This window comes from Equus asinus, chromosome 7, assembly GCF_041296235.1.
Source record: "Equus asinus isolate D_3611 breed Donkey chromosome 7, EquAss-T2T_v2, whole genome shotgun sequence".
Taxonomy (NCBI): domain Eukaryota; kingdom Metazoa; phylum Chordata; class Mammalia; order Perissodactyla; family Equidae; genus Equus; species Equus asinus.
The window spans coordinates 106,640,242-106,667,073 of record NC_091796.1 but is presented as its reverse complement, the minus strand read 5'-3'; the positions used below and the strand labels follow the sequence as shown (position 1 = coordinate 106,667,073).

The 26,832-nt window shown below is 42.3% G+C and overlaps 1 protein-coding gene and 3 long non-coding RNA genes across 5 annotated transcripts in view; 2 read left to right on the top strand and 2 right to left on the bottom strand.

Moving 5' to 3' along the window:
* WDR20 (WD repeat domain 20) overlaps window positions 1-626 on the bottom strand; it is a 57,867-nt gene extending 57,241 nt beyond the window's left edge. The window contains 1 exon segment of the mRNA XM_044774350.2: window positions 334-626. Coding sequence (XP_044630285.1) covers window positions 334-582 — 249 coding nt within the window. The 5' untranslated portion in view covers window positions 583-626.
* Window positions 627-687: 61 nt separating this feature from the next.
* On the top strand, window positions 688-25,314 carry LOC139045742 (uncharacterized). Its single transcript, XR_011504821.1, has 2 exons — window positions 688-934; window positions 23,801-25,314. It is a non-coding gene; the product is annotated as an uncharacterized lncRNA (long non-coding RNA).
* LOC139045744 (uncharacterized) lies at window positions 1,292-6,129 on the top strand. Its single transcript, XR_011504824.1, has 3 exons — window positions 1,292-1,359; window positions 4,377-4,467; window positions 6,081-6,129. It is a non-coding gene; the product is annotated as an uncharacterized lncRNA (long non-coding RNA).
* On the bottom strand, window positions 8,908-21,258 carry LOC139045743 (uncharacterized). 2 transcript variants are annotated; one of them, XR_011504823.1, is made up of 3 exons: window positions 21,149-21,258; window positions 9,151-9,250; window positions 8,908-9,042 (listed from the first exon to the last, which is right to left on the bottom strand). It is a non-coding gene; the product is annotated as an uncharacterized lncRNA (long non-coding RNA). The 2 variants fall into 2 exon arrangements; XR_011504822.1 differs by lacking the exon at window positions 21,149-21,258 and adding an exon at window positions 9,521-9,648.
* Window positions 25,315-26,832: the final 1,518 nt, after the last annotated feature.

Genomic DNA, 26,832 nt, shown 5'->3' with positions numbered 1-26,832 from the left:
CTTCCGGGGACTCGCAGGCCCGCTCCCTGGCCGTGTCAGAGCCTGACGGACCCTGCCGGAGACGAGGCAGCCAGCTCCTGCCAGGGCCTCCCAGCCGGAACCCCGCACTCCACGGTCCCTTCCCACCGCCCCCACCCCTTCGAAACACCACCGCCACCACCCTCCTCACTCCTGAATCCCCCTTCCTCAGGAGCACCCCAGTGGAGTTACCGGCCCACTCAAAAGTAAGAGCGACGGCCACCCCCATCGGTCACCCTGGCCCCCGCTGTCACCGCCCTGCTCCCGGCCTCTGCCAGCGCCGCTGGCGGGCCCCGGTGACGCCCGGGTCGGTACCTTGCGGACCCCCTTGTAGATATAGAAGTAGAGCTCCCGGCCCACATTGAAGCAGAGGCGGTCGCCGTTGCCAGACTGGTCGTTGAGGTTTACGAAGGAGACGCGGACAGGGTTGGATCCCTGCGAGTTGAAGGGCACCCGGTTGGGCCGGCTGTACTCTGAGTGCGGCAGCAGCTTGTACAGACCTTCCCGGGTGGTGAATTGGGTCTTAATCTCGTTCATCTCCTTCCCTCCTCCCTCCGTCGCCATCTTGGAAAGCAGCGTTCATCCTGCCCTAAGTGCCCGGATCACGCCCACCGCGCAGGCGCTGTCCCGGGCTCTCGCTCTCCCCCCCCGCCTCTTCTTCCTGGCCCCTCCCACCCGCGAGCCGGCCCGGCGGGGGCCGGCCGAGGGGACGGGGCGGGCTTGTTTACGGCCCGACTGCGCACGCGTGCTCACCTGGCGCGCTCCGCGTGGAGGGGAGTCCGCAGGCTCCTCCCCCGGGCGAGGCCTGGGGCGGCCCCGCTGCGGCGCCAGTGATCCACGCCCGGCCTGAAGGTGGGCTACCAGGGCCGAGAGGGAAAGGGGACGCCGCGGCGGGGCTGCGGTGCGGAGCGCCGAGGTGAGTTCGGGGCGGCCTCCTCAGCTGCCTCTGGCTCTGCCCTGAGGGACCCCGGGACACTAAGGAGCGGAGAGAGGGAGCCGCCGTGGCCGCCACCCCATTCGGGCCAGCACGTCGGGTACTGCGAGTGGAGCGCCGGAGCCCCAGGGTTCTGCCTTCGGGAGAGGGCGGTTCCCCGCCCCCGGGACCTCCCCTCGGCCTCCCTGCACCACCGTCCGGATGCCCGGGTCGGGAAGCCCCTCTGCGTCCCCCGAGTCGGTTTCTGAGACGGTACCGAAGAACCCCAATTTTCCGCCTCACCGTCGATTTTTTAGGCGGGGTGTGGAAGAGGGGTGTGTAGAGATACACAGCAGATGTATTTGCGAGTCGCGTATCTGACTGAATACCTGTCTATAGTGAGCGTTGGCTAATTTTAAGGAAAGCAGGTTTGTTGGCACTTCTGTTTCTTGTTTGTCTTTACCAGGTGTTTAGAGAAAAGGGGAGGGGCGGGGCAGGGAATGGCTTTGGGAACCGGAGAGTGAATCTCAGCAGGATTCACTTGTCTTGCTCAATAGTTTGAGCTCTTGACAAAGTTAGAGGCCATTGATTAAAAAAAAAAAAAAAAAAGGCTCAAGTGAAATCTGCGAAATTGTTTACCAGGCATAGTTGTGTGCATATACTGTACTAGGTCTGGATGTGTAAGGACCGGCCCGCGTGTTGAAGTAAGGTTAAACCATCACCATTTTATACCTGGGTTTCTTGGCATGGTGCACTAGAATAAGAAGGTGTCTAAAGTGACAGAAACATTGTGATAGAATTCCAGGAGGGGAAAGCCAACATTTGTTACACCAAGAATGAGCTATTCCTTTAAGTTCTGATCATAGCTGGAGGCTCACAAAAGAAGTGGATGGAGGTACGCTCTAAAGTAAGAGGAGTCTGAATCATAAGTGTCTATGTATTAGAAAGAAGTAGATGCCAGTGGAAACTGTGCCAGTGATGTAATAATGCATTTGACACTAACATCCTGTATGTTTTATACATGTTGGCAGAAAACCACTGGAGGAGAATCCTACTTAATTCATAGATCCTTAAAATAATTAAAGTTTTTTGTTACAGTTGTCTTGATGTTATCTGCCTATCCCTAAAAGGCAAATAGATATCAGAAGTCGTTTAAAATACCAGGATGTGTTATATGGTCACCATGGATTTACCCCAATTTCCTATAACTGTTATTTTACATTGAAAATATGTATTTATAATGATCAGCTTGAAGGATAGTGACATCCTGAATCACCTAAAAATAATTCAGCTGTGTTTCCTAGTTGTCAGCGGGGAAGAAAGCATAATAATACTTTCTGGAGAAAAAAAACTCAGCAAGCAAAAATTAAAACAAAAATATTTTATTAGCCCTCAATTAACCACAACTTTAAATTACCCATAATACCTGTATGCCTCGGGCATTCTATTAAGGTTTATTCTGTATAAATTCAGCATATTTTATTGTGATCACAATAATGATAGGCTGTTTACTTTGTCCCATCCAAAGCCTTTAAATAATCTCTATTCTTAATACTTTTTCTCTTGTAGTTTTTTTCCCTCCACACTCAAGGATTCAATAAATAACACCCAAATTTATATAACTGAGCCTGACCTAAAGTTCATTTCTGATTTTCAGTTTCAAACCAGGCATTTCTAAATGTATTCAAAGGGACTGGCCCCATGGCGTAGTGGTTAACTTTAGTGTGCTCCACTTCAGCAGCCCGGGTTTGCAGCTTTGGATCCCAGGTACGTACCTACACCACCTGTCAGCCATGCTGTGGCAGCAACCCACATATAAAATAGAGGAAGATTGGCAACAGATGTTAGCTCAGAGGCAATCTTCCTCAGCAAAAAAACAAAAAAAAAGGCTGTGGGACAGTTCAAGATGGCTAATAAAGGGGTAACTGGAGGCCCTGAAAGGAGAGAGAGTGTGGGAGAACTATTTGAAGAAATAATGGCCAAAAACATTCCAGATTTGAGGAAGACTGTAAACTCAAAGATTCAAGAAGCTCAACAAACCTCAAGGACAAGAAACATGAAAAGTACACCAAGGGACATCATAATCAGATTTCTCAAAATCAGTAATAAAAAGAAAATCTTAAAAGCAGCCAGAGAAAAAAGACATGTTACATACAGAGAAACAAAGATGACCTCAGACTTCTGATTGAAAACAATGGAACATGGGCCGGCCCCATGGCCAAGTGGTTAAGTTCATGCGCTCTGCTTCAGCAGCCCAGGGTTTGGATCCTGGGCGAGGACATGACACCGCTCATTAGGCCATGTTGAAGTGGCGTCCCACATGCCACAACTAGAAGGACCCACAACTAAAATATACAACTATGTACTGGGGGGGATTTGGGGAGGAAAAAAAAAAAGCAGAAAGAAAAAGCTTGGCAACAGTTGTTAGCTCAGGTGCCAATCTTTTAAAAAAAAGAAAACAATAGAACAACTTATTTAGAAGAAGTGAAAGAAAAAACTGTTGACCTAGAATTCTATAACAGCAAAAAGTATGAATTCAGACAAACAAAAGCTGAAAGAATTCATCACCAGCAGATCTGCATTACAAAAACAAAAATAGATTCATACCTCAAATTCATCAGTCTCTAAACCTTATCAGTTCCCTTCCCGTTTCTTCAGACTTGAAGCACTATATAATGGCTTCATGAATGATTTTATTAATTTCACTTTTTTCTCAACTTTCTTCCTGTAAACAACTACCGGATTAATTTTCTTGAAACAGTGCTTTGGATCTGACATTCTCTCGCCCAGACACTTTCAATGACTTGCAGTATCCATATTAAGTTATACACCAGGCAGTCCTCAGCCTGTTCTTACGTATTGCACAAATCCTCCGTAACAGTCAAACTGTTCTCCCTTCACCCTTAGCTCTTCCTCTTGCTTGAAAAGACCTTCCTCCTCTTTCTCCTTCGAAGCCTGTTCTTCAAGAACTAGTTTAAGCCCCATCTTCACCAAGCCTTTCCCACGCCGTGGGTGATAAAACCATACTTGAAACCAAGGGTTCTCAAATTCAGGTTCATGGCTGACTTCAGGGAGTGTTGGAACTCCTTGTAATTGTGTTCAAAATTTTGTGTACATGTTCACTATATCGTCCAAGTCTATACCTTTCATCAGATATTCAAAGAGGTGTGACTACCTTCCCCCAAAATGGAAAAATTACTTCTCCAAACTTCTGTGGCACTTCCCTGAGCTTTTATTTGACATGTGTAATATTCTAAAAAGCATTATCTTCTTTTGGTATTTTTCAGCAAATGCTAATTATCTTGTATTGATATTTACCTTTTAGTATGTACATGCTCCCTTTCAACCAGATTGCATGCATACTCAAGGATATGAGGGACCTTATTAGAATTCTTTGTATCCTCCAACATTTATTTGAATACCCACATGTGCCACTCTGTTCTAGCTTTTAGGATGCATCAGTAAACAAAAATCCCTCACTTGCGGAGTTGATATTCTTGCAAGGAGAAGACAGGATAAACAATAAACACAAACAGGTAAATTGTGTACTGTAGTGATTGTGCTAGGAAAAAGCAGCAGAGCGAGATAAGGGGGATTGGGGCCCAGCCCCGTGGCTGAGTGGTTAAGTTCGCACACTCCGCTGCGGCGGCCCAGGGTTTTGCCAGTTCAGATCCTGGACGCAGACGTGGCACTGCTTGTCAGGCCACGCTGAGGTGGCATCCCACATGCCACAACTAGAAGGACCCACAACTAAAATATAGAACTATGTGCTAGGGGGATTTGGGGAGAAAAAGCAGGAGAAAAAAAAAAAAGATTGGCAACAGTTGTTAGCTCAGGTGCCAATCTTTAAAAAAGAAAATAAGGGGGATTGGGTGTCTGTTGGGTAATTTGCAGTTTAAAATATGGCAGTCAAGGTAGGCCTCATTGAGAAGGTGACACTTCAGCAAAGACTTGAAAGAGGTGAGGGAGTGGGCCATGGGAAGATCTGGGGAAAGAGCTGACCAAGCAGAGGAAAAAGTCATGGCGGAGCCCCCAAGGCAGGAGTGTGCCTAGCATGTTCAAGAAATAGCAAAATGGCCTGGCTGGCTGGGGCAGAGTGAGCAGAGAAGCCATTGCAGAGCCCATTTGTTTGCTGGTTTGAGAGTAGACTAAGGGAAGCCAGAGTGGCAGAGGCAGGCCACTTTGGAGGCTAACTGGTAATCCAGGCCAGAGGCAGTGGAGGCTGGGACCAGGGATGGTCGTGGTTGATATTGAGAGGGGTGAGAGAACCCTAGATATATTCAGAAGGCCAAGCCAATAGGATTTCCCAGTGGATCAGATGTGACTTGTGGGAGAAGTGGAGGAGTCAAGAAAGCCTAAAGTAGGCATAAGCAATTGGAGGATGGAAATGCTGTTACCTGAGATGAGAAAGCTGGGGAGGAGCAGATTTTGAAAGGAAGATCAGCAGTTCAGTTTTGAACATGTTGGGTGTGAGATGTCTATTAGGCATTTAGATGAAATGTCCAGGAAGCACGTTGAATAATCAAATCAGGAGAGAGATGTGAGCTGCCCACAAGTATTTGGCAGTCATTAGCTGATAGGTGGTATTTAAAGCCTGGGTACCTGACCAAGGGAGTGAGTGTGAACAGTGGGACAATCCAGGAAGTTGGAGAGGAGAAGAGGAATATTTGTGGGTGACTTAGAGCATACCTTCGTTTTGCAACTTAATTCATCTAGAGTATTCACTGTAGGCCAAACATTGTTTTCCATATTCGAAGATTAATCCATTAAGATGCTGAAAAGCATGTTTTTAAAAAAAAATTTGAGGAGAGTGAGTGTTTGCCGCAGTGACCTCATAAAGAGAAATAGGCATAGACGGGTGTCTTTAGGAACCACATTTGAAATCTTTACTGACTGTGTAAAGTAACCAATCTCTCAGATTTATCTTGTTGGATGAGCTTATTCTATTACATCGTGACTCGGTCCTTCCTTTTAAGACCGTTATGGGATATGAAAACATCATATGACATGGTGTCCATAATACAGCACTCCTGCTTTCTGCCTCAAATTTGCAGAATGGTAAAACTGATACACCACCAGGATTGCTAAATTAGGGTGTTTTTAGATAGAAATTTATCTTATACAAAACATCTTATTCTTTCTTAAATAGCCATTATTAAATGGATGCGATACTTAATATTTCACACATACCCTGAAATGTAAGTGGTTGTTAAAGTGTGTTTTTTTGTTTTTTGGGAGGTTTTTTTTGTTGAGGAAGATTCACCCTGAGCTAACATCCATGCCAATCTTGTTCTATTTTTTAGTCTGTGGGCTGCCAGCACAGCATGGCCACTAACAGAGCAGTGTAGCTCCGAGCCCAGGAACCGAACCTGGGCTGCCAACGCAGAGCACACAAACTTGAACACTATGCCACAGGGCCAGCCCCTGTACTCATTTTTAAAATATACATTACTAAAAGGGGAAGAATAGCAATTCAAGTGAAGAAAACATGTATTTTTTTAAAATTTAAAGGGTTGCTTTTTTTTTTAAGATTTTATTTTTCCTTTTTCTCCCCAAAGCCCCCCAGTACATAGTTGTGTATTTTCAGTTGTGGATCCTTCCAATTGTGGCATGTGGGATGCCGCCACAGTGTGGCTTGATGAGCAGTGCCATGTCCGTGCCCAGGATTCGAACCGGCGAAACCCTGGGCCGCTGAAGCAGAGTTCGAGAACTTAACCATTCAGCCACAGGGCCAGCCCCCAAAGGTGTTTTTAAAATTCAAAACTAGAAAAGACAACCCACAGAATGGGAGAAAATATTTGTAAATCATATATCTGATAAGGTACTTGGATGTAGAATATGTAAAGAACTCCTACAACTCAAGAAAGAAATAACCTAATTGTAAAATGGGCAAAGGATCTGAATAGACATTTCTCCAAAAAAGATATGCAAATAGCTAATAAGCCCATGAAAAGATGTTTACCGTCAATGTCATCAAAGAAATGCAAATCAAAGCCACAATGAGATGCTACTTCACACTCACTAGGATGGCTATAATCAAAAAGACATAATAGGGGCCAGCCTGGTTGCATAGCAGTTAAGTTGACGCAGCCTGCTTCAGCAGCCCGGGGTTCATGGGTTCGGATCCCTGGGTGCAGACCTAAATACTGTTCATCAAGTCATGCTCTAGCAGCATCCCACATACAAAATAGAGGAAGATTGGCACAGATGTTAGCTCAGTGCAAATCTTCAACCCAAAAGAGGAAGATTGGCAATAGATATTAGCTCAGGGCCAATATTCCTCACACACACAAAAAGAGATAGATGATAACGAGTAGTGTCTATGTGGAGAAATTCAAACCCTCATATATTGCTGGTAGGAATGTAAAATAGTGTAGCCACTTTGGAAAATAGTCTGGCATTCCTCAAAAGTTTAAACAGTTGCCATATGACTCAGCAGTTCCACTCTTAGTTACATACCCAAGAGAAGTGAATATATGTCCGCTCAAAAACTTGGAGACAAATGTTCGTAGCAGCATTAGTCATAATAGCCAAAAAGTAGAAACAACCCAGATGTCCCTTAACTGATGAATGGATAAAGTAAATGTGGTATAGCCACACGATCAAATATTATTCAATCATTAAAAAAAAGAATGACGTACTGTTGCATTCTACAACGTGAATAAACCTTGAAAATGTTATCCCAAGTGAAAGAAGGCAAATAAAAAAGGCCACATATTGTATGATTCCATTTACATTCAAGTGCCAAATAACAACACTTTGGTCAACAACAGGCCCCATATTTGACAGTGGTCCCGTAAGATTAGTTCCATATAGCCTAGGTGTGTAGTAGGCTATACCGTGTAGGGTTGTGTAAGTTCACTCTTAAGGCATTCACACGGCAAACTTGCCTAATGATGCGTTTCTCAGAATGTAAGCGGTGCATGATTGTATGTGAAATGTCAAGAACAGGCCGATCTATAGAGACAGAAAATACGTTAGTGGTTGGCTACTAGAGACGGGAGAGGAGTGACTGCTAATAGGTATGGGGTTTCTTGTTGGGGTGATGAAAATGTTCTAATATTGATTGTGGTGATAGTTGCACAGTTCTGCATATACTAAAAATTACTGAATTATACGCTTTAAATGGATGAATTGTATGTGCTGTTAAAACCAGAGCAGACTCTGTACAGTGCCCAATTTATTTTTCAAACAGCTGCTAAATTATTAGGAACAGATAGTTATTAGGTTGTTTCGACTTACTACTGAGACGCTAAGGGCTCTAAGAACCAAGGAAGTTTGGGAATCTCTGCCGTTAGGCATGAACCTCCCTCAATTTCCAAATTATACCTGCATTTTTATCTCTGTCTGAAGCCGTTATTACTCTTTTCTTCTAGAATCAAAGGAACAGTATCTCTTCTTTTCAAAACTAATTTCTGTCCCATGCTCTTGCAGTCAGTCCCTCCTGTCTCCTCTGGGACCCCATGCTCCAGCAGCGATTTACCCTGTCTCCTGGGCACGCTCCCACACCGCACAGCCTCTATGGCCTCCTTCCACGCAGCTGACATGCTGAGCAAGGAATGGTAGCAGCCAAGAAGAAACGGTGGTCGGTTCTGCCTGAGTTTGGCAGTGGGCTGGTGGTATCGAGAGACTTGCTCTCTTTTTCCACTTAAAAATAAATACCTCTGCCTATTGCCCAATCCCTCCGGCCCCACCTTTAAAAGACTCACAGCTGTCTCCCACCTCCTCATATAAACACACTCATGTGTGCTGTTTTAATTGTCTAAGACTCTATGTGGGTTCCAAACCATAGTAATAAGGGAAAAAATCTAGGGAGAAATGAGAGAATCCGTTATCACAAGGCTGTGATGCTCTGTCACTCATAGACACAGAGCCAGCTGGATTATTACTTAGAGTATTCTTAGAACTGCACCCAAATTAGGACATCACTTTTCGTAGCCAGGACTTGTGCCAGCTTTGTTTTTCATTGTTCAGCTCCTCCAGTTAGAGATTCAGTCACTGCCGGTCCAAGCAGCCCAGTAAGCCTCGTGGGTTTGACTCTTTAGAGATTAGAGCAAGGGCAGTCCAACTTAATAGCCTCAGGAACAGTTTCAGCTTTTCCATCTGAGAACCTGAAACAGGAAAGAGAGAAAAGGAAATTGAAAAAAAGAGTTGGTATGCTGTATGTAAAGAAAAAATTAATGTGCTGCTTATGCATAAGGAAAAATACTTCTCATTACCTTCTGGAGAGCCTCATCAACATTATTGGGCTGTTGAGAAGCAGCCAGTAAAGTTGAGTGATTTCTAGCCCGAGGCTTCTGTCAAGTAGTGGTTGGAGGCCTGTGACAGGAAGTAAGATGCATTTGTTAATTTAAAAGTCCATTATAAGAGTTACTGTCTGGGAAAGTAAAAATACGGGTTGTGATATTAAGATCTAGTCTAGGACAGGGTCAGGAGGATTCTCCGAAAGAAGATCTTAAAAGGAGAATGTTTCTGTTATCAATCCAGTCAGACTCTGAGTTTACTGAGGAGGAACCATCCTTTTTACTCTTTAGAATTAGAAGAATCCTCAGTATATCAGGAAGCATGTAGTGAACGCTCAACACGTACCGAATTTCTCGTTCTCTCCTTTTCCGCCTTCCTCATATCTGTGTCGTTTTTTCTTTTTCTCCCTGGTGTTCCCGTTTCTGCTCCCTTACGGTGCTCCAGTTCCTCACACCTGTCACCCCGTGCTTCCGTGCCTTTGCATGAGCCGGATTCTCTGTCCCCCGTGTTCATCAGAGGGGAGAGAATGCTGCCTTGTCCTATAATCCAAAACTGAAAGTCGCCTCTGCCTGGTATGCCCCTTACTCTGCCTCTTCCTCCCTCAGGTTCCATCAGAAAGGCTGCTTCCTCAGAGAGCCTTTCCCGGACACCCCACATCTGAGTTATGTCACCTCATTATTTTCTCAGTGTTGGTATTTCCTTCATAGCACTTGTCACAATTTCTAATAGCATATACACACACGTATTTATGTTCACGTGACTAACATCCGCCTCCCCCAGTGGACGGGAAGCTGTTTGAGAACAGGGACCCTGTCTTTATTCAGCATTTGTATCTAGATTGGGGCCTGACATGCAGTAGGCGCGCAAATATATTTGCCAAATGAATGAGTCACCTCTTTTGAGAAACATTCTCTCACTTTTAGTACTTTGTGTTAATACTTAACTTTATTATGACATTTATTACATTGCTGTCTCATCTCACTAGATTGTAGCTACACATGACTGCAGTTCACATGCTTGAAAACATGCTCATTCCTGCTTTCTTTTCTCATACCTCACCCCTGAGGTTAAACTCTGCTGTAGGTCACATCACTTGCGCTGTCACATAGCTCTGCTTCTAGCTGTTTTCGGAGGGGGAGCGGGGGTGAGGGCAGGGAGTGGTGTTCAGCCCCTTGTTTATTTTATATATTTGGCTTTCAGGTAAATATCTATTAAGCGTACCCGTTGTCCATTCACTGCCTTCGCCCCAGCTCGGTCCACTCCCCTCTCCCCAAGAAAACAAAAACCCTCCTGTCCTTGGAGAATAATCTTTCTTTAGGGTCACATTTCGATATAGTAGGATAGAATACTGAATTTCCTGGAGAGGTTTTAAGAGCATAAGAATTATCAGCTGAATATTTATTGTGGTTCTAGATCTGTTTTTTGACTGAGAAAAGATTATAAACTTGGGCATTGAACTATTTATTTTTCTTGTTACCATGTCTTTCTCATATAGAAGAATGCTTTATAGGTAATTGGTGCTCAGTAACTGTTTAGTGGATTGAATATTTACCTAAAAAAGAGCATCGGACTTAAAGTCAAAAGATGTGACATGAGTTCTACTCATGATCTCGTTGTTTAATGTTCTGTTGGAAGTGCTAGCCGGTGCAGTAGGTAAATGTTCAAAATAAATTACCATTATTTATCTGTGACTATAAGTTGGAAAAACTAAGAGGATCAACTGAAAAACTCTTAAGAAACAATAAGAGAGTATAATAGGGTAGCAGGTTATAAAATTAATATTCAAGCATCAGTAACTTTCTCATGTCAACATAGTAACTAATTTAAATATAACAAAAGAAAATATCACAGTCACAATAACCAAATTAAATATCGGAACAAACTCGTGGTTGCTAGTACCCATCACACAGAGAAGTAGGGGCCCTTAATTTGACTGACCACAGTGTAAATGGTGCCCCTTGGGGTTGAGCTGCACAATGTCTCTGAATATACTTAGAAAGTTTTCAGGGGCCGGCCCCGTGGCCAAGTGGTTAAGTTCAAGCGCTCCGCTGTAGGCGGCCCAGTGTTTCGTCGGTTTGAATCCTGGGCGCAGACAGGGCACCACTCATCGAGCCATGCTGAGGCGGTGTCCCACATGCCACAACTAGAAGGACCCACAACTAAGAATATACAACTATGTACCGGGGGACCTTGGGGAAAAAAAGGAAAAAAATAAAATCTTTAAAAAAAACAAAAAGAAGAAAGTTTTCAGAAACTACTTCAAGAATACTATAAAACTCTATGAAGAAACTAAATAAAGTAATTAAAACACCTTGTTCTTGGGTAAGAAGACTCAACATTGTAAAAATACCAGTTCTTTCTGAATCAATGTGTAAATTGAATGCAATCCAAATCAACAGAATTTTCTGTAGAACTTGTCGAAATTATTCTAAATTTCATTTGGAAGAATATATTTAAGAATCACTATGGATGTGGCCGGCCTGGTGGCGCAGCAGTTAAGTTCACACATTCTGCTTCGGCAGCCTGGGGTTGGTGGGTTCAGATCCTGGGTGCGGAGCTATGCACCATTTATCAAGCCATGCTGTGGCGGGCGTCCCACATATAAAGTAGAGGAAGATGGGCACAGCTGTTAGCTCAGGGTCAGTCTTCCTCAGTAAAACGGGGAGGATTGGTGGCAGATGTTACTCAGGGCTAATCTTCCTCCTCAAAAAAAAAAAGCACTATGGAAAATTATGAAAAGCAGAATAATGTAGGGGGAAGATGTGCCTCCCAAATATTAATATGTATTATAAAACTTCTTTAATTAAAACATCAGTAGAATACAGTAGAATACAGAATTAGACCCCAATAAAAATGGGCATATGATAAAGATGGCAGGGTTAATTGAATAATAGGTATTAGAACAACCAACTAGCCATTTATAATAAATATGAAGTCCTACTTCCTTCTGCATTCCAAAATAAACTCCAGATGGATCAATTTAAATATAAAAATTAACTGTAAGAGTCCAAAAAGAAACTGCTTGAATAAATATATTTGTAACCTTGAAATGGGGAAGGCTTTTCTAAACATAGCCCAAAACAAAGAAGCCACAGGATATTTTTATTCTATATCTTGCGTGGCACAAAAGACCATTTAAAAAGACAACAGGGGGACAGCCCGGTGGCGCGGTGATTAAGTTTGCACACTCCACTTCGGTGGCCCAGGGATTGGCGGTTCAGATCCCAGTTGCGGACCTATACATTGCTTGTCAAGCCATGCTGTGGCAGGCATCCCACATAAGTAGAGGAAGATGGGCATGGATGTTAGCTCAGGGCCAGTCTTCTTCAGCAAAAAAAAGGAAGCTTGGCAGCAGATGTTAGCTCAGGGCTAGTGTACTTGGAAAAAGAAAGAAGAAAAAGAAAAAGACAACAAACTTGGAAAAAATATTTGTAACACATATGGTAAGGGGATAACATCTCTAAAAATAAAAACACTTCTTTAAATCAATTAGAAAGGAAAAGAAACCCAGTAGAAAAAAAGACAACATAAGCAAGCAATTCACAAAAGCTACATTCATCAGACTTTTTGTTTGTAACTTCTGAGTTTCCTGTTGTGTCTAGAAAGAACTTCCCTACTCCAAGATGCTCAGCTCTTCTAATAATGAAAGAAATGCAGATTAAAACAAAATTTTTTTGCTATTGCATTGGAAAATACCAATTACCAATATAAAATTGATAATAGTGTTGCCATAGATTTTTGTGTTGGCAAAACTATTAAGAAACAGGCGCTTCCCCCCCATTGGTAGCAGTGTAAATTGCTATTATTTAGAGGGCAATTTGTTAATCACTGTCAAAATATTTATTGTAGCTATGTGATTTGACTCAATAACTCCAGTTCTAGGAGTTTACCCTCACAAATGTACAAAGTTTATTCACATAAGGATTTTCACTGAAGTGTTGTTCTTAATAGTGAAAAACTGGAAGTTACGTACATACCCATCAGTAAGGAATTAGATAAATAGATTAAGGAAATGCCATATGTTACAGCTGTTTAAGAAATAAATACATAAACCCATAAGTACTAACATGGAAAGATGTCCAAAATATATTAAGTGAAAAACAATGAGTTGCAGGTGAGTATGTGTAATATCCCATTTCTGAAAGGGTAAACTTATATTTACATAGAGGGTTTTTTTAATCCCTGAGTCTGAGAACTGACTTCATTACTTACTTTTTCACTTAGAGAGTAACCTCTCTCAATCTATTTTCTTGTGCCTAAAATTTGTTATATACTTCTTATGTATGTGAAAAGCCTTGAAAGACAAAATGTATATAAAAGCTCTTTGTAAATGGTAATACACTATATAAATATATGGTAACCAAACAAAAGTCATTAATGTAGATGATTTTCATTATCATCTATAGTCTAATAAAGCTAATAGACTTATAATTATTCTTTTTGAACTTGATTTAATAATGCTTATTATCTTTTTGATCTGCATAAGCAAGGTGTAAGTTTTTAAGAGCTAAAAGACCCCTCTGAAGACCTCGTGAAAGCTCTGAATCCTATTCCCCGACCTAATGCATACACATACCAAATTTTATGTATAACTTTAAATGTTTCATAGATACTTCCTCAAAACAGAAAAATAATTCCACAGATTCCTGCTGTAAATTCTAGTCTTCAAGATGCATAAAGAAGAGGAAAACATTTCATTGCTGCTGTGGATTGACTTGTGTCCCACCCCCCCCCCCCCAAAGATATGTTAAAGTTCTAACCCCCACTACCTGTGAATGTAATCTTGTTTGGAAATATGGTCTTTGCAAATGTACTCAAATTAAGATGACATCATTGGGGTAGGCCCTAATTCAGTGTGACTGATGTCCTTATAAGCAGAAAGAGACACACACAGACTCCTGAGGAGAGAACACCATAGGAGGTAGAGGCAGTGATTGAAGAGCTGAGGAGCACTCAGACTGCCAGCCAGCACCCCACCAGAAGCTAGGAAGAGGCAAGGAAGGATTCTCCCCAAGAAGATTCAGAGAACGTGGGCTTGCCTTCACCACGATTTCAGACTTCTGGCTTCTAGAACTGTGAGACAGTAAATATCTGTTTAAGATGCCCAATTTGTGGTACTTGCTACATTTTGTACAAGTTGGTACATTTTGTAGCAGCCCTACAAAATGAATACAGATGCTATGGGTAATTAGGATATCTTAAGAAAAGTGAATTTTAGATATGAAAATCATGTAGATTGGGGGGAAAGGTAAAATTTTCATTATTTACAAATGATACCGTTTGCTTGGAAAATGCAACAGAATGAACGGAGAAACTTACAATAAGAGAACTCAGAAAGGTGGCTACTGCAAAATTACTGTGCAGAAATCAAAATATATAGACAAGCTACAACTAGTTAGCAGATATATGGAAGGCTCCACTTATAATAGCTGTGAATAAGCTAGAAGACCTAGGAATATACTTAATAAGAACTGCAAGATCTCTGTGGTAAAAACTGTCAAATGCTACAGGGCTTAGAGGAACAGCTACACAAGTGGAAAAAAGCACCATGTTTTTGAATAGAAAGACTCGACATCATAAAGGTATTAGTTCTTCCTAAATTAACCTATAAACTTAATGATTCCATTCAATTCCAAACTGTGTTTGGAAGATAGACAAGATGATTTCCAACTTTAAATGGAAAAAGCAAAAAGAGCCATGATAAATCCAAAAAGAAGAATAAATGGGTAATTGGCTCTATCAAATATTAAAAGATATGACAAAACTATGATAAATAAAACAGTGTAGCACAGGCACATGAGTAGACTGATCAACAGACTAGAACAAGAATTCCAGGGGCCGGCCCCGTGGCCGAGTGGTTAAGTTCACGCGCTCCGCTGCAGGCGGCCCAGTGTTTCGTTGGTTCAAATCCTGGGCGCGGACATGGCACTGCTCATCAAACCACGCTGAGGCAGCGTCCCACATGCCACAACTAGAAGGACCCACAACGAAGAATATACAACTATGTACTGGGGGGCTTTGGGGAGAAAAAGGAAACAAATAAAAAATCTTTAAAAAGAAAAAAAATCTTTAAAAAGGAGAAAAAAAGAATTCCAGAAATAAACCCAAATACACATAAGAATTTTGTATATGCTTTTTAAAATGTTATTTAAAATCTGTAAGTAAAAGATGAATCTTTAGTAAATAGGATCAGGACACCTGGGTAGCTATCTGGGGAAAAAAAATTCCAAATGGATGAAAGATTAAAATATAAAAAAGAAAAAATATTGGGGCCAGCCTAGTGGCGCAGCAGTTAAGTGCACATGTTCCACTTTGGCAGCCCGGGGTTCACTGGTTCCGATCCCAGGTGCAGACATGGCACCGCTTGGCAAGCCATGCTGTGGCAGGTGTCCCACATATAAAGTAGAGGAAGATGGGCATGGATGTTAGCTCAGGGCCAGTCTTCCTCAGCAAAAAGAGGAGGATTGGCAGCAGTTAGCTAAGGGCTAATCTCCCTCAAAAAAAAAAAATAATAGAAGCAATGAGAGGAGACATTTTTAATAACCTCAGAATGTAGAAGGTCTTCCTCAATATGACACAAGACTCAGAAGCCATAGAAGAAATTTGACCATGTTAAAAAGTGTGTTCCCCCAGCTATCCCACAACTGGATATCTATCCAAAGAACTTGAAATCAACAATTCAAAGTGACTTATGCACCCCTATGTTCATTGCAGCATTATTCCTAATAGCCAAGACGTGGAAGTAACCCAAGTGCCCAACGACTGATGAACAGATAAAGAAGATGTGGTATATATACACAATGGAATACTACTCAGCCATAAAAAAGACAAAATCGTCCCATTTGCAACAACACGGGTGGACCTTGAGAGTATTATGTTAAGCAAAATAAGCCAGACAGAGAAAGAGAAACACCATGTGATTTCACTCATATATGGAAGATAAATAAATACACGGACAAAGGGAACAGTTAAAACGGTTACCAGGGGAAGGAGGCTGGAGTGGGCACAAAGGGTGAAGGGGAGCATTTATATGGTGACGGACAAATAATGTACAACTGAAATTTCACAATGTTGTAAACTATTATGATATCAATAAAAAAAGAGTTTTCTCCCCAGTACCTGTAGCTGCTATAGTCCCAACTACTATGATGTCATCGTGGTCCCTCCCCAGCCTGAGAAGGGGCCTTGCAGGGACTGCTCCCTCCAAAACAAAACAAAAGAAAAAACACAGAAATGTAATTTCAGCATCAGCAGTCTTCTACTAGTCTGCCTCCCGTCTTTAACACCCCCAAACTCAGATGCAGCGGAGCTCAGGCTAGGCGCAAGTTTCCACTAAGCACCTGGGGCCGGGGACAGGCACACTGGAGGCTGGGGTTGCCTCCTTCGTTCTCCCTCCTGAGCAGTCAGCCATGTCCGGTCAGGGAAGGAAGGCCCAGCAGGCTGCCTGTGGAGTGGGAGGCCCTAGCTCACTCCCACAGCTGTTGCCCAAGCCTCACTGAAAGCTCCCTGCCCAGCTGCCCTGCTCCTGCCTTTGTAGAAATCTCTGAAACACCTTTGCAGCATAGAAAATAAAAATGTTTGCTTTGTTCAAAAAAAAATCCCACAACTTTCCTTTCTCATAAACCACTCACTGTAAGCAAAATCAACAAAGAAGAAACTGGAGGGGCTAGCCCCATGGCCAAGTGGTTAAGTTCACGCTGTCTACTTCAGTGGGCCAGGGTTTCACCAGTTCAAATCCTGGGCGCGGACATGGCACCGCTCATCAGGCCATGCTGAGGCAGCATCCCACATGGCACAACTAGAAGGACCCACAACTTAAAATACACAACTATGTACCAGGGGGCTTTGGGGAGAAAAGGGAAAAACAAAATCTTAAAAAAAAAAAAAGAAACTGGCAAAAGTAAAGAGCTCCTAGAAATCAATAATAATAAAAAAGACTAACAACCCAGTGGGTCAAGGATGTGAGCAAACACTTAAGAGGGAAAAAATGGAAACATGTCTCTCAACCATGAAAAGTTGAGAAACTTCAGAAAAATGTAAATTAAAATAGCATAAAGTATTTTCCACCTTTTTTTCCAAAGTCAGAAAGTTTGCTGACTTTACAAGATAGGAAGAAACAGACACTCTCATATATTGCTGGTGGTGGTATAAATTGGTACAAGCTCAATGGAGAATAATTTGGCAATAACTAATACAAATCTAAAACTCTTCTATCCAGCAATCCCACTTCTTGGAGTTTATCCTACATATATCCTTGCAAATCCAGATGCCCCATCCTAGCAGAAGTCTGAAGGTTTTTTCTCTGGAAAAGGCAAAACAGTTTCTGTACAGGGGATACAAAACCAAATTAACGTCACACGTAGTATCTTGAAAATGGGGATTAAGTGAGCATGTGATTCCTGAACACTGGGATCCTCATCCTTTTCTCCCCACTGGGCCCCCAGAACACTGACAACCAACTTTTCCATGCAGAAATTTTAGAAGATTCTTTTCTGGGAAATCTGACAATTCCCAAAATATAGGCATAAAAGTTTCCCCAACAAATGGCCCATGCACATTACCCTACAGTGAACCCCAAAGTCTGAAAATCCTGAAAGCCATATGCTCAGATCTTCCAAACAGCTTTTTAGTCCCTGGCTTTTAATCATAAGCAGATAACCAAGGCTTATCCATACATCTGCGAAAAGCTTCTAAATGTGAGTTTTAGAGATCAAAACAAATGAACAGAAAAAAAGCAATGTTGGAGAAAACAGGCTATGCAGAGAGATGAAAATTTCAAAACAAATGCCAATATTCTCAGGTAAGTGGATAGTGCATCCATGAAACAAAAACAGGATGACATTTTTGTAAGAAATAAAGATCTCTTGGATATTAAAAACATGATAGCAGGAATAAAAACCCTAGAACTTGGAAAAGAAAGTTGAGAAAATCTCCCAGAAAGAGCAACAAGACAAAGAGGAATCGTGGAAGAAAAAGAGAAGTGCTGTAACAAAGATATTTGATTTCACATGAAGAAATGAAGACTTTTTCCCAGTCTGAATGAACAGTCCGTGTTGGTGGGGCAGCTCTTGCTCTGTGTGGTCCTTCAGGGATCCTGATTCTGTACATCTTTGTTTTCCACGGTCGCTAGGACATTTCACTATCTGTGTGGTTGAAGCTCTGTCACTGGCACTTCTGGACGCCAGCCAGCAGGGATGGGAAAGAAATGATGGGGAAGGCACCCTGCAGTCTGAGACCCAGACCCAGGAGCAGCACATCACTTGTCCTTAGGCTCCAAAGGCGAGACCACAGTCACATGGCCATACTTAACCTCCGGGGAGGGTGAGAAACACAGTCCATCTGGATAGTCATGTGCCCCATTACAGCCCTGTTACCGTGGGAGAAGGGGAGAATGGGTTTTGGTAGACAAAATCCACCACACGTTCCCTCACTTTCCTTTGTGGTTTTACCACCTTGGTGTGCACCTCTCAACAGTATCTTTCAGTAAATAAAACAAAAACTAAATGGCAAGCAAATACTTAGCTGTGTAAGGAAAGGGCACTATTACCACTATCTGATTGAAGGTTTCCAGGAAAACAAACTAAATAGAGGTTCTACATCATAGTCTGGCTTCAGCTTCCTCAGTTGTTTACAGGAGCCCCTTCTGGTAAGATCAGTGGGCAACTGCAAAAAAGAGTTCACAAGCAGGCCCAAGACTGCTCTCCTTAGAAAGGTCTGCTTGCAAGGTTGGACCTTGGCTGCCATCTGGGAACCTGGATTTCAAGAGGGCTCCTGCTGTTCTCTAAATGATAAGAGTGACGCTTTGTGCATAAACTGTGCAGACAATATGGTTAATGTTGAGACCGGCTTTCCTTCTGGGACTCTGGAAGTTTGGTACATGCTAAGCAGTGGGTACCTATGTGACGAGCCTCCAGTAAAAACCCTGGGTGCTAAGTCTCTAAGGAGCTTCCCTGGTTGACACACTTCACATGCTTTGTCATGAATTCAATGCTGGAGGAATTAAGCATGTCCTGTGTGACTCCAATGGGACAGGACTCCTGGCTCACACCTGGTTTCCTCTAGATTTTGCCCATCACCTTTTTCCTTTGCTGATTTTGCTTTGTGGTCTTTTGCTGTAATAAAGCAAAGCTGTGAGTACAACTACATGCTGAGTTCGGTGAGTCCTCCCAGCGGGTCACCGAACCTGGGAGTGGCCTTGGGCAACCTTACACAGCAAGTTCATGAAAGTATGCTGGGCAACATATGAGTCAGTACAGGTGGAGCACCTGGCTGGACTACAGTGTGGGTCAGGTTCAGCATGTCTCTCAGGAATAGTGTCAAGATGAGGGGGAGTTCCTGTATTTTCTGCTGCTTAGTTCAGGAGTAGGGCAGAGCACAATATTTCTATGGAATGAAATGAATGCTCTCAGTTAATTCAGGTGGCAGGGGCTAGAAGGGAGGGCAAGAAATTCATTACATACAAAATGATAACACAAAGGACAGGGTGGTAGCTACCTCAGGGAGAGGAACACAGGGAACTTCTAAGATCTGGTAACGTTCTGTTTCCTAACCTGAGTGATGAGTCCACTGGTAGTGATTTTATTCTTATTCTTTTAATCGTACGTATATATTTTACATATACTCTTTTATATGTAAATATGTGTGTATTAATCATTTTTTTAAAAGTGAAAAATACAGTAATAATGAAATAGTATTTGACCCTTGCCATATTGGCAAACATTAAAAAGTTTGATAATATCCAACACTGGAGAGTGCGTGGCAAAACTAGCATCTTCATAAGTTTCGATAGGAATGTAAGTTGATGTAAACTTGCTGGAGTATAATTTTACCTTATCTATGGAAAATGTACATGCACAGAGCAAATCAACAAGAAAAAGACAACCCAGTTTCTAAAATGGGCAAAAGACTGGAACAGACACTTCACAAAAGAGAACATTCAAATGGCCGATAATCATATGGAAAGGTGCTCAATGTCATCACTCATCAGAGAAACACAAAATTAAAGCACAATAGTACTCTTGCACTCCCACCAGAATGGCTAAAATTAAAAGTACTGAAAAACCAGTGTTGGTGAGGAAATGGAGAGCTGAAAATGTAAACTGGTACAGCCACTTTGGAAAATGGTTTTGCAGGATCCAAAACTAAGCACAAATACAAGCTAAAACACATATACCCTATGACCCAGCAATTCCACTCTTGGGTCTATATCTAACTGAAATACATACTATGTTCATCAAAAAATATATACAAAAATGTTCCTAATAGCTTTACTTGTAATAGCCAAAAACTGGAAACAACCCAAATGTCTATCAGCAGTAGAATGGTTAAATAGATTGTGGTATATTCATACATTTCTGTGGAACACTACATAGCAATGAAAAATAACTACTGCTACACACAACAACATGGATGAATCCCACAGGCATAATGTTGAATGGAAGTAGCCAGACACAAGAGTACCTAATGTGTAATTCCATTTATATGAAGTTCGAAAACAGACAGAACTAATCAGCGGCATCAGACTAGTGGCTATCTTTGAAGGAGATAATGATTGAGAGAGGACGTACGGAGTCTTCTCGGGTGCTGGAAATTCTATATTTTTATCTGTGTGTGTACATATATAAAATTGTATCAAGCTCTACACTCAGGATTTTCATACTTTATATAAGTTACACCTCAATAAAAAAGTAAAAAATCCAATTACCTAATAAAAATTAAATGAAGTGTGATGCCCATAGCCCTACTAAAGTCAAGACAAGAATGGCCATTGTCTCTGCTACCGTTTAACATAGTACTGAAGGTATTAACTAAAGCAATCAGATAAGAGGAAGAAATTAGATGTATAAATATTAGAAAAGAGGAAGTAAAACTCTTCCTACTTGTTGATGATATGATCAAACACTTAGAAAACCCGAGAGAATCAACCTAAAAAAACTGCTGTTAGGAGAATTCAGTGAAGCAATAGGGTCTAACGTTATCTACAGAAATCAGAAGCCTTCATGCACACGAATGCACAGACAGCATTACAGTGAACGTCCTCATGTGTGCGTCTTACGGATCCACGTGAGCCTTTCCCTTCGGTGTGTGCTCAGGAGCAGCCTTGCTGGGTCAGAGGGCTCACGTGTTCTTCATTTGACTGAAACCGCCAGATGCCTCTCCAGAGCAGCTGCACCAGTAGACACACCCACCTTTGCCAGTATTTGCCATGTCCCCCCTAGAGAATGTGCGTCTCAAAACTAGGGCTAAACCAAGAAGGAGACAGACCTGGGATCTAGAAAATAAGGATTCTAGTTGAGGAAAGTCAGTGAAAGGAATCCCCAGGATGTGCGGCAGGCCTAGGCTGGAGCAGAAGGATGAAGGGCTGCGGAAGGGAGGATTCCAGGAAGTGAACGGGTGATGCGCTGCATTTAAGTGTTTTGAAAATATTATCTTGATAGGTGTTTGAAGGATCTGTTGGAGACTTTAAGAAAATTTTTTTTTCTTTTTTTTTATTGAGGAAGATTAGGCCTGAGCTAACATCTGCTGCCAATCCTCCTCTTTTTGCTGAGGAAGACTGGCCCTGAGCTAACATCCATGCCCATCTTCCTCTACTTTATTTGTGGGACGCCTACCACAGCCTGGCTTAACAAATGGTACATGGGTCCGCACTGGGGATCCGAACTGGCAAACCCTGGGCTGTCCAAGCGGGATGTGCAAACTTAACTGCTGCGCCACCGGGCCAGCCCCAGGAAAATTTTTTATAAAACAAAAACAGTGCAGGGGCCGGCCGAGTGGCCAAGTGGTTAAGTTCGCATGCTCCACTTCAGCAGCCCAGGGTTTCACTTGTTCGGATCCTGGGCGCGGACCTTGTACCGCTCACCAGGCCATGCTGAGATGGCATCCCACGTAGCAGACCCAAAAAGACCTACAACTAGAATATACAACTATGTACTTGGGGGGGCTTTGGGGAGAAGAAAAGGGAAAAAAACAAGATTGGCAACAGATGTTAGCTCAGGTGCCAATCTTTAAAAAAAAAACAATTCAAATATAAATACAAGGCAATTATTAACAGAATAACAAAGTTTTCCAAAAAGGGGGGAGCATGTAGTGGTTCTTGGCTGATCATTGAACAATTCTTACGTATCCTTAATAAAGCAAACACTGATGATTGATTTAAGCAAACTTCATCGTACACTCTAGTGATGAGGTGGGGAGGCGGAGCCAGGGTCGGTGGGGAAAGAGCTAAGTCTCCACCGTAACAGGAAGGCAGTAGTGTCTACTGGTAATTTGTAATGTTTAAAATAGCTGTATAGGCCTGTTATTTGGAAACTGCTAAGAGTTGAAAGTGGTTGCCTGTGTGTAGCAGGGTAGAGGAAAGGGGAGTCGTGGGGCAGGAGACTGCTTTTTTTCATTATAAGCTTTTTAGACCAATTTTGTCTTTAAACTATGTATATATTACTTTGAAAAAATTAATTTAAAAATAATTTTAGGTTTATGAAGCCAATAACAAGTTCTGAAATTCTGTTATGTACTAATAACCCTAATCTATAAATTTGGAGAACAAGGATTCAAGAAAGGAGTTTGTGATCCATGCAGTAGATCAGATCCAGGAACATTAGAAGATGGGAGCTTAAAGGTCTTCCTTTTTCACAGTGACAATAGATTAAGCCTACCATTAGAAAAATGTGCATCAGGATCCTGAAACAAACTCATCAGGTTGTGTACATGAAATAAGTGCAGCGTTCTGTTATGTCAAACACGCCTCAATAAAGTGACTTAAATATATATATTCTGAAGCAGCTACTTACCAGCAATACAGATTCACAGTATATATTCCACCAAAAATGTCAGTCAGATTTCAGTGAACTAGGCAGCATTCTCAGTCTTTGTATGACATTGATAATAGAGGAGCATTAGATTTTTGCCTTTGCACATGCAGAAAACATTTTAATCTGAGTAATCTTCAGGACTCCCCCAGAAATCTTCAGTTATCCAGATCTCCCTATATATGCCGTAAACCCTGAGAAAACCCTACAAGTAAGCATTAACAGTCTTACACAATGGATATGTAACCTGAAAGTATGAGCTGACTATGTATGGTTATGTCAAGTCTCATACCAACTTGATATAACCATTACTGGCAGTAGGTGAATTATTGGTCCCTGTTGTACTCGTATACGTCCAAACCTTCTGCAATGGCCTCAAGATGGCCAAGTTCTTCTTTACCCCTTCATTTCAGATTGGGCCAGGTGACTTGCTTTGGTCAATGCTAGTGAACGTGTTGTGAGCAGAGGCTCGAAATGTGCTTGTGCATGGGCATTTGGGCTTGCTCTCTTACACTCCAGTACTCTGCCATGGAAAGAGCTTCCCTGTGATAACTTCAGCCCAGGTCCCAGAGTGAGACATGTGGAACACAGCTGTCTCCATAGACCTGCAGCCTGAAGCAGAGCTGCCCCCGCTAACTCATATGCCTGGGCAAGAAATAAATGCTTATTGTTGTATCCTTCTGAGCTTCTGTGATTGTTTGTTACCCAGCATGATCATGTCAATAACTGACTAATGTATACTCCAAGTTAATCTTTCCTTTGGTCTTACTAACACATGGCACAGAGCTAAAAACTGAGATTGTGTTTTGGTCTTTTATAGATAGTGTCACAGATTCGGTTCTCCAGGAAGCAGATACTGAGATGGAGTAATGAGTACAAAAGGTTTATTGAAGAATAACACCTGTGAAGGAAAGAGGGCATCATCAGAAGACAGTGCAGACCTGGCAAAGTCTCTGCCAGCCCAACAGGGAGCTCCAGAGCCAAGACTGCTTGATAGAGGAGTCCTGCATCGGGGGAGATGGCTAGACCCTTGTGCTGCTGCCAGCTCGGTCAATGACTAGGGACCGCCTGGAAAACAGTGCTCTTAGCCACCATGCCCTGTCAGTCAATGGCTGAGAGATGCCCCTGAAAGAGCATGACCTCAGTTTGAAAGCTGAGATGGACCCTGAAGGAGATAACAGCTGGAGCCTGCCAGCTCACTACACTTCCTTTTTTTTTTTAATTTATTTTTTGTATTGCTTTTTCTCCCCAAATCCCCCCAGTACATAGTTGTATATTTTAGTTGTGGATCCTTCTAGTTGTGGCATGTGGGATGCTGCCTCAACATGGCCTGATGAGTGGTGCCATGTCTGTGCCCAGGATCTGAACCAGCAAAACCCTGGACCCCACAAAGCGGAACGCATGAACTTAACCACTTGGCCCTGGGGCCGGCCCCTCACTACACTTCTTGCATCTGGGCAGCTAGTCCTTTCTTGAAGGGGGTGTAAGCAGCACAGGTCACGTCTTCCAGAGATAGCTTTAAGACAGTAGAAGTATAAAAGGTATTGAAAGGCATAGAAAGATAGCGCACTGTTTGACGACCTAGGAGTGTATAAATGATGTACAATTCAATTATGCTACCAGTTCCTTTTCCAGGTGTAAAACAACACAGAACGCTTGATTTATACTCCTAAATTTTTTCTTCCCCATCCTTTGCATCTCCATAAATGACAGCACCATCACCCACGTAATCGCTTAGGTCAAAAACCTAGGTATAAGGAAGAGCTTTTGGAAATTAAAAGGTATAACTGCCAAATTTAAAAATATGATTGCTCATTGTAACAGGCTGTAATGAAACATTATGATATTTATTGAAGTCAACAAATTCATCAAAAGGTAGCTCCTGCTGACCTTTGTGTATATCTGTTGAACATACAGACTTTTTCTTTCTTATATCATCTTCCTTCTGCTTCTGGTTTCCTGTCTGGGGGTGTTCCTGAGTCTCACAATCTTCTTTATCTGCTGTGCTAAGTTTCATTATCTGTTTTTCTTGGCTATTATCATTCTTTTTCTTCATGATTTTGACAGTAAGAATTTTCAGTGTCCATTATGATATAGAGATAATTTTTAATGTTTTAAACTTTCTGTCCATCTTCTTTCTCTCACTTTTATGTGTTTTGCTTCCACTGTTACCTCCTCATCATACGTGAATTTTGGTGTGATCAATAATTCGGAATGAATATACAAAAAACTAATCTGACATGGACACAAAAATAACAATTCAAATGTGTTTGAACAACAAGCTGTATGTTGTGTTGCGCCACATTATTGTAATCAAATTGTTCTTATGCTTCATACGTTGACTCACTGATGAAAATGCGTGGGAGCTTTGTCACAGGAACACTTGTTTCTGAGGCTGTTTCGCTGCTTCTGGGACAGTGTTGCATGCTAGACTTCATCAGGATAAGATGCATCAGATACGCAAATTTGTACTCCCGTAGACTGGGATATAGAAAACACATGACTTCACGAAACACAGATATATTTGGCCATTTGCAGTATTGCTACTGGTTCTTGCAAAGGACACAGGAATCCGATCAAGTCTATTTCATGTAATTCCTAGGAAAAAAGAAAAAGATGCGAGATGTGTTTGTTCACTGCATTATTGAGTATATTCCTACCAGAAGAGATCTCTGTTTTGATTAGGCATTGATGAGAACTGAATCCTCCACTTACTTCTCACACCTCTGGTAACTGGAAGAATTTTCCACCAGCTGACTCCTGGCTTTGTGTATTTCAAACCTTGCTTCTCCCCCACTTCTCACATGCTTCTGTCTGCAGTCACAGCAGGACACATTCACATCTCCTTGAAACCTCTGGCCCTGCACCTTTGACTCGCTGGGCAAGCTAGCGACACCTTGACTACACAGAGAAGCGACTGAACCACATCAACACAGCCCACTAAACCCAAGCCAAATGTAGCCATCTGACAGGAAGAGAAGGGTGGCCGTGGAAATGGAGCAGAAAGAGACAGTGGTCTTTTAACTATTTGTTAAGTGGTGAAATAGCTTAATGTTTCAAAATTTACAAAAACATGAGCACACTGCTTCATGCAGAAGGACCTTCTAAGGGGCCTGTGCAAGTGAGGGACCCTTCATGGTAGATCCACGTCTGCTTAATTTCTCCCCCCATGAATGGCAGCTGCCCTCCAAAACATACCAACCCCCTACTCAACTCCCAACCAAGAACGCACATCCAGGTGTAGCCCACAGGACCTCTCTTTCAACCAGCTCCCCTTCTTTCTGTGCTATTCTTCCCCACAAGTACCTCTAGGTCCCTCCCCATGCAGCCCTTGCTTGCCCAAGCCATGCCTCTCCATTGCCTTGATCCAGCCTGCAGGATCCAAGCTGGCAACATGGCAGCAATGGTGAAGGCTCTGAACCCTTAGCCATTAATAATTTGTGTTCCCATTACATTATTTTGGGTCAAATATTGCCTCTTTTTAACTTATGCTCATTGTCCTATCCTCCCTGTTTCAGATGAGAGCCCTTCAAATATTTTCCACCTGTCTTATTAGTCCGTCTGGGTTCAACCATCCAGGTTTGTCACCAGTTACTTATGTCAGTGTTGCTCAAAGCGCCGGTCTGCAAGGAGGTGAGCTTGCAACAGAGTGCAAGTCATCGCCATCACTGCGCATACTGTTGAGTTCAGCTGACTTATTTTTTTGTACCAAGCTTTATGTTGATTATATCCTGAGGCAAGCAGTCAGGAAAGAGTTTGTGAATTGGTGGCCAGTCCACAGATCATAGTTGGAGCAGCACTGTCTTTTATGAGATGATTTTGGGGTCTTAGGAAGTTTGTAAATATCCTCTC